Source organism: Saccoglossus kowalevskii, chromosome 6 (genome assembly GCF_978046115.1).
Source record: "Saccoglossus kowalevskii chromosome 6, keSacKowa6.1, whole genome shotgun sequence".
Lineage (NCBI taxonomy): Eukaryota > Metazoa > Hemichordata > Enteropneusta > Harrimaniidae > Saccoglossus > Saccoglossus kowalevskii.
The window spans coordinates 24877990-24886708 of record NC_140646.1 but is presented as its reverse complement, the minus strand read 5'-3'; the positions used below and the strand labels follow the sequence as shown (position 1 = coordinate 24886708).

At 31.8% G+C, this 8719-nt stretch overlaps 1 protein-coding gene across 1 annotated transcript in view; it reads right to left on the bottom strand.

Moving 5' to 3' along the window:
* Positions 1-294: 294 nt before the first annotated feature.
* Positions 295-8719, bottom strand: part of LOC102803250 (adenylate cyclase type 2-like) — a 121619-nt gene continuing 113194 nt past the window's right edge. The window contains exons 19-25 of the mRNA XM_085500250.1: positions 8441-8525; positions 7617-7775; positions 6546-6692; positions 4938-5075; positions 4105-4228; positions 2769-2893; positions 295-1982 (exon numbers count right to left, since the gene is read on the bottom strand). Of these exons, the coding sequence (XP_085356376.1) occupies positions 1836-1982; positions 2769-2893; positions 4105-4228; positions 4938-5075; positions 6546-6692; positions 7617-7775; positions 8441-8525 (925 nt within the window). The 3' untranslated portion in view covers positions 295-1835. The remainder of the gene's footprint in view (positions 1983-2768; positions 2894-4104; positions 4229-4937; positions 5076-6545; positions 6693-7616; positions 7776-8440; positions 8526-8719) is intronic.

Here is an 8719-nt window from a genome sequence, read left to right as displayed (position 1 = left end):
CCATTGTGAAACAAATTAATGTATAATATTTATAATATTATGTATGATGTATGAGTGAAGTTTGAATGTAGTCAGTCCAGGAATGCCTAAGCATGGATGCACACAGAGATGTCAATCTATCAAGTTCCATTTTCGGACTGCGACCAAACAGGGACTTAAATAGAGTCTCTGTGCTCTATTCTAAGGGTGCAAGTTGATGTGAATGAATGGCTAGTGGCGACATGAATGGGAATAACTAGATTAGGAAATATGGTCAATTCAATCACTTGCATATATATACATTCAATTGCAAACTAGGATTTGAAAACTGTATATTAATTTATTTTTTAAAAAATGTGCCAAGATACAAAAACAGTAAACTACATTTGTATATTTAGTCATTAAAAACATCTTTAAAAATACTTATATAAGTTTAATAAATAAAATATTTTCAACACGCTTGTTATTAAACTAACAGTGTTTGTGCTACATTTGGTGCACTGCAACTCAATCCAACTGGTCTTAGCAGCATTAATATATCTACAGTTAATTAATTTATTGCATATCACACAATATATAAAAGATATATAATACATGTCAGAGTGAAGAGATTGGATGTTATTTCTCAATCACTTTATTAAAATGGTATACCAGGGTCCACAGCAATTGAAAAATCCTCTGAAAGTCTTTTGATTTTTTGAGGTCTGGAAAGTCTTTGTGTTGTCTTTAAATTACAGGAAAAATGAAAAATCTTAGAAAAGTCATAGTTATTAATTCAATTTTTTCTCCAGGGAACAATCATATCTTCAGAACTTTGATGAGCTCTGGTGATGATGTTGGCCTGAATTAAGGGTCAAAATGTCTTGGAAAAATGCAAGAAAGTTTGGTAAAGGTGTGGAAAAGTCTTGGAAATCATTTGGCTTTTGGTGCTATGGACCCTGTATACACCCCTGACACTATACAGTTCGTGAACACAAAATTATAAGACAAGTTTTGAGTTTCGTCATTGCATTAGAAACTTGCCCACTCTGGTGTAAAGATGTTTCAACTTATGACATTTAATCAGAATGCCAGGAACCAGAAAAACCAGTGAACAAACTGTACAAGCTAAAAATCACCCCCTTCTCTGATAGTGCTATAACCCAAAACTCGTCTATTGGCAGACATCACCCCATACCATGTTAGCGCAGCATATAAACATGCACACTTGACAGTGAGCAGGTTTAAAAGCGCTTATGGTTTTACAGAAGCTACATCATCAATAAAAACATAGAAAAATAGAGTAAATACAAGATATATTAAAGCATGGTTTGACAGAATAATGATAAGTGTAAATTTTATTATTGATCAATACGACTATTTATTGTGAATATGCAGAGTACTAGGTTAGGAAACATAGTTTACATATTATGTAAATAAGAATTTGAAGCATGAGATTAACTTTAATATAGTTCAATTATGTAATTTGTTTTCAAATAGATGGTCTCCATTTGCATAAATTGTGACATTATCATGTTCACGTAAAACATTTCAAAACTACATGGAAACTAAGACAGATCAAGATGAAAAGGGCATTCAGAAGTTTAGTTATCCAAAAGATGAATACAAGACATTGGACGAAACTAATAATATTTGTATTGAACAGATTGCATAATAGAGGCTTTGCATCATTACAAGAGATATGTAACAAAGAGAATCTGGAGACGATCCATGAATAAGAAATATGTGGATCCTATCATCTGTTTCCTAGCGATGCACATGATACAGTGTAGTGTACGATCTATCCAATATTTGTGTTGACTAAAATTGGTAAAACGGACCATGATATTTGCATACCAATGATGGATATTCCGGTACTAGTGAATAGCTGCCTGTGATAGAGATTTGTCCAGTTTGCGTACAAGAAATGTTTTTAGTTGTCCTTTGCCTTTAACAGACACATAACCTCGAGTCTCGCATACAAACCCCAGTTCTGATAACACTTTACTTGTTTCTTCAGTCACCTAGGATACAATGTGTGTATCATTGAGTAATAAAGAAGAACTACGTCAAATGCGTACGGCTGATAGTGCTTTGCTTGAGGATTGATCAATAATTCTCGACTGACAATAATGCTGACAATGGACGTTAAATAAACACGCATTGTATGCGACGGGAAGCTTATCGCCCGTTATATCAGAATCGTCAACAACAGAGTATACAGATAAGATGTTACTATTTAAACCGTTCCAAAGATAAACATTATGCAAATATCCACGAAACGGCAGTTGTAGTCTTTTCTGCTAGCATTTTAAAACACTAATTTAAGCAACGTTATTTCGCAATTTCGATCTTTTGTAAACCTGGGATGATGTATCAAGGTCTAAAGTAACCGTTTTGTCAATTTTTGAAAAATCAAGAAAAAAGTGAAAATTTCCCTTCTTGCTACCTTAATATTTAAAAAGCTTCAGTCCTTTTTTTCTAAAATCAACACACACGAGGAGCATTTAAATTTTATTTTTATTCTGAAATTATCATTAAAATTATGATTTAACTGATGAAGGCAGTGACATGAATATTTGGGGGAGGGGGAGCTAATAGGGAACAGTGAAGAGAAATTGGTGTTACCTTGAGTTAGTGTGATTTTGGTTCATTCATATTAAATCGAAGACTATGAATCGATGATATCTACTGTGATCATACTTAATCGTTTCTGTACTATTAGTTCACAGCTTATTTGGTCACTACAGCTACGTAATCCAATATACTGGTACATACAAATAAAATGACTCCTCCTCCCTCCTACTTACCTGTATACATCCAATAACCCCTGTAGAATCCATTCGACTTGCAACATTAACAGTATTACCCCATATGTCATACTGTGGTTTCCTTGCACCAATTACTCCTGCCACAACAGGGCCATGATTGATACCTATGATGCAAAAATAAATAAAATCACAGAAATCTTCTATTGTTTATCAGCTTAAAATGAACAGTAACTTTTTTTTAGATACAATTAAACATTTTGCAAATTTTATATTCTACCGGTATATCTAAACAAGGCATCAAAAAGCAAAATAGGGAAGATTTGGAAATAACCAAAGAGAATCATGCTTTCACAATTGACATAATTAGCATGATCCTAAGGAGGATGATAGAGGATAATAATGAACTTTTAAGAACATATCAATATAATTATATGTGCTACACACATGAAAGTTATGACTATATAGTGTTATTTGAGGTGGTGGAACATTCTCTTACATTTAAATCGATTATATATATATTACTAAGAATTCATAAATTGAGAGTATGAAGGTGTACAGTATGATATGTATTGAGGGTCACAAATGAATTTGGGAAATCACACGAATTGTGAGATGTTCTCGAAATCCTAATACAAATTAGTGAGTCTGTGGAAGAACTGATTCTAGTTCATCTCAGACTGTTTTCAATAGTGTCCTTGCTGTGTAATATGTGTTTTTCTTTATTGAATGCAGTGATAATTTCATTCTCCTTTGTTTACGTAATTAAACAAGCGAGGATTTCTGAAAATGTAGGTTCCTCTTGAAAATTTGTGATCACATTTCATTTTGTGTGACCGTTCAATTAATGTGAGATTTTCATCACACATCATACCCTAATCTTATAAATCATTGCAAGGGATGCAAACTAATTTCTGTCGCAACAAAATAGATAAATTTGTCACCCAATTCAAAAGTGGGCAGTTCAGTTTAGTTCAGATGACCAATATATTTTAACCCTCAACACATACAAAAAGAGATAATTGATATTATATACTGTAAAAGGGTTAATTTTTCACTGGGCTTTAATTTTGCTTATTTCACTGACTGGAAAATGCGCTAAATTAAAACCCAGTGAATATGTAAAATTTTGCATAGAGCCCATTTAGATAAATGATAAAACAATGAATTTAAAACCCATTGAATATGCCTGAAACGGTAAATCAGCCAAATTTAAACCCAGTGAAAATTAGTCATTTTACAGTATATAAGAGTAAAGATCAGCTATGAAACATTTTTAATATACGAATGACATCCAATATGCTTTAATTGGAATGTTTATATATTCTTCTTTTTCAATTTTACTAAGTTCAAGAGTTTGAGAAGAGATTTCACTTACCTATTCTGAGTTTAAAATCATTAAAAGAATGTTTATTAATAATATCTAATTTTTGCATCATTGCCATGGCAAACTCATTTAATACACCAACATAATATAAGGCCTGTTTAGAGTTGGCACCATCCTGAAAAAAAAAAGTTATTCTCATATAAACACATTATATAATTATAATAATTACTGACACATACAGGAGTAGGCCCTGTGGCGATTGTGCTAAAGCCTGTTTTTTTTTTCATATTAACCTTTACTATGATTAGTAAAAAGTTGTTCAACCCCCTCCCCAAATCCCTTTCGGTTTGGAACTCCTGCCATTAACTATATTTATGAGTGCATGCAGGTGATGTATTCTCACATTTATGAGTTTATCGCATTCTGAACTGAAACTTTATCCACTTCTAGCCCCATTTTTTTGGTTTTAGAAACCCACTTTCAGATTTTTAATGATCATCAACAGGGCAATGTGTATTTTGATCAGTTATGCACCTGCATAATTAAGCCTCTAACCAAGGATGATAGCTTCGTGGACATGTCTACAACCAACTACTAGATGGCAGAATAAGAAAAAAACGTCTGTTTACAAACAAAATTAAGTGAAATAGAACAACCAGTAAGGTGACACTGACTGTTTACCCTGTCTATTAATTACTAATTACTATTTATTGATTTGTTGATATCCTTTTACATCAGGGGTTCACTAATAAGAAATTAGGAGCTGCAATAAAATTATTGGAAAAAGCACATACTATCAAGACTGAGCCAAATGCTGCAACATATCGTGTTAACATTGTTTTTTTTTCATTTTGTGAATTAAAATATATTACATGAATGCTCACTTTAACATTTTCCTCAGCAAGTTTTTCAAGCGGCCGTTCATCATTTTCTTCACTTTGATGGAGCCCTGCTGCTGCCATGTAAGTGCTGCCAATTGTTTTAATCTTCTCCACACAGCTGTATTTAGGCTTGGACAACAACTGAAATCACATCAAGAAAGAAACCATTGGATTGTAAGTTATTTTACAAACCAAGAATATGCATATGGTGTATTAAGTTTATAGTTAACAATAAATAAGATTCAATAGCACTAATCAAGTGATTTATAATAAAATACATACAATGTACGTCTGTCATATCATGGAAGTATAAACAGATTATACCTCCATGGTCATATACATGTAACCACACACTAAGAAATAACTCCTATAATCAAAACAGCATCTGATTCAGTAAAGTAGAGATGTAGTCATTTGGTTTTTCAGAAAATAAATAAACATTTTAACATTTGCTCTATCTGTTATCAGACATGGTTTTTTTTTCTATGATAAAATGCTGTTTTTCTACTCTCATAACAAGTTTACACTCTTTTCTTTACTCATGGTACACACTGTGTAAGTATTGTTTCATTAATATTCAATGATTCTACAACAAGCTCAATTAGGTGTGAATGAGGATTAGCTGCCATGTTTGTCAATTACAAATACCTAGATAAAATATAAACAATGATTATTTCCAAGGAAGGGTAAATATCAACATACTAGTAGTAATGTTTCAAATTATTTATTTATCTTAAATTAACTGACTGTAAATGTTAAAACAAAAGATAACCTTGCTGAAAGTATAGATTCACAAAAGTATTTGCTCCATTTTCAATTCTGAACAACTTTGGTTTGCTAAAATCCAACTTGATCGGTGAATATAACAATACAGTGTTGCTGTGTTTGATTTTTTTGGTTGTCAAGGATACAGTTTTTATTTTGAACAGAATTACTCAGAATTAGATGTAGTAATTTCTGAATGTTAACCCCATTATCAGTGGATTTTTGTTAAGAAGGCTTCTCTGGTTACACAATGTCAAATTTCACATACTCCTACAGTAGAATGTTTTACTGCATTTATATATAGCATCCCTATAAAAAAAAAGTCTGAGAATTCCACATAAGTTAAAGGAAATTTTATTTTATTATAGATTTTCTTAATAAAAAAAAGAAGAAATTGTTATTTTTCTATACAATTGCATGTATATATCGAGCAAATTTCTATACGAAGAAAATTTTCATAAAAATCCTGGAATAGAATTGATAAGAAGAATTTAGGTTTTAGTTTAGTTAAAGATTTACAAAATGTCTGTAGAAACTACCGGTACAATTTATTGAGGTGGAATCAATATTAAATGTTAGTTTGCCAATAATATTTTTTCAGAAAATATTAATTTGTATAATCCATGATTAAATGCTCAAAACTCTAAAATGTGTTACCAGTTGTAAAATATTTTCCATAGAAATCATCATAACAGTATTGATATTTTATTACATATTACGCTTGAACTAAAATGTAGGAGCCGTGCAGACAAATGCTCTTATCAAACTCTTTTCATTTCTTGCATAATATTCACTTTATAATCTATATATATTAAGACACAAGCTATGAGTTGTTAACAAACCAACCTCATCAAAATCAGCAATGATTTCATTTAAGAGTCTCAGACATTCCAGCCCTTCTTTGTTCACATCTGTCTCTGTATAAAACTCTTTGTAGTTTGGTATTGATGCAAACATCACAGCAACTAAACTGTAGCCCTGATGGTATAGCTCCTATTGTGAAAATTAGAACATGTAAATGTAAACTAAGATATGCAAGTTGCAAAAACAAAACAAGCAGCCTGTTGGAAGAGATAGATCCGCTGTTAGCAATGCACATTTCAATTAAAGAACTGAAGATATTATTAGAAAATGAACAATATGTATGGTATCAAAGCAATCGGACTTGCCGTTTTCAACAAGAATTCAAAAATATCACTTTTCACCAAAAATGACAAAAATATTCATCAAAATTAGATAATTGAAGACATCACCACGAAATGAACAAATCTGAGAGAGGTCTACATGTAGTACCTACAATGTATATGTATGAAAGCAATTGAACAAGAATTCAAAAATATCACTTTTTAGCAAAAATGACAAAAATATTCACCAAAATTAGAGAATTAAAGATATCATTACAAAATGAACAAATCTGAGAGAGGTCCACATGTAGTACCTATATATGTAATATCAAAGCAATTGGACTTGTGGTTTTCAACAAGAAGTCGAAAATATCACTTTTTACCAAAAATGACAAAAATATTCATCCAAATTAGAGAATTGAAGATATCATCATGAAATGAACAAATCTGAGAGAGGTCCACATGTAGTACCTATATATGTATAATATTAAAGCAATTGAACTTGTGGTTTTTAACAAGAAGTCGAAAATATCGCTTTTTACCAAAAATGACAAGAATATTCACCAAAATTAGAGAATTAAAGATATCATCAAGGTACATATACACCAAGTATCAAAGCAGTCAGGCTTATAGTTTTCAAGGAGAAGTCAAAAAAGTAAAACATTGACAAGGACGACGACCGACAATCACTCATATGATAAGCTCCGCTCGAAAAAGTTGACAGCGGAGCTAAAAATTAAAAGAAAATCAGACCTATAACATAATATGAAATAAAGCTTGTTGTTACACTCACATCAGATTTCATGCCACTTTTTAAGAAATGTTCTGCCACATGTTTAGGGAGTACATTTTCTAAAAGGACTTTATTTAGCGACTCCATGGTTTCCACTTCTTCTCGCTCAACACCAAACTTTGACTGCCATAAAAAATCTAACCTAGCTGTATACTCCATCTGAAATGCGAATAAGATAATGTATGTAGATAGTTGGTCCTGTTGATCATCATCGTCCGAATCGCACGGTTTTGCTAAAGCCGGCCATTCATAACCGCTCACGAACCTGTGCGTGATCGTGTTAGTTGGTCCTGTTGCTCACCTGCTGATACACGTTTAGCTCTCACTAGATAAGCAGTGGTTTCAGGAGTGTAACAATTGTAGAGTCTAGTACTGAAGTAGCATGCAGGATGTAGGATATTATACAATCAAATGTTATTTTTTCATGTAATAGATCAAAAGACAAGCCATGCAAGGCACAGTCCCTGTTAGTTATTGATTTTAAGATATAAAGTTTTGTTTATAGTAATATAGCTGGAATATAACCATGTCAGGAATATAATTTTTTAACATTAAAATGATTGACATCTTGTATCTGATCGTCAAACGAGTACCTGTCCATATTGAGAGATAATGCTCTGGAACAGCATTAATTAAAACAAAATCGGCCATTTTGAATACAGCTATATATCTATAACATAATATATAATGAATATATAAAATTTGAACATAATCAGTCAAAGCATGTCAAAGATATAGCTCTAGAAGTGCATTCATTTAAAAACAAAATGGCTGCCAGTCAGCCATTTTCTGCGTCCAAACAGGGACTAAAAATTTACACTTACCTGTCTGTCTAAAACCAACAATGTAACATATATAGTTGCTAAATATAGGGTGCCATGCCAACGGGTTGATACATAATCATTGTAACTGAAATATATAAAATTATAGATTTTACAAATTTAAAATTCTTTTCATAAATTCAATTTTGCCAGGAACAAATATTTTGTAAAAAATGAGAACTTAAAAGAAATGAGAAATAAACCTAAGCCACCTACAATTTATTGCCTAACCAACAATTCAGGCCAAATGGTGCAAAATAACAAAAGATTTCAAAGAAGTAA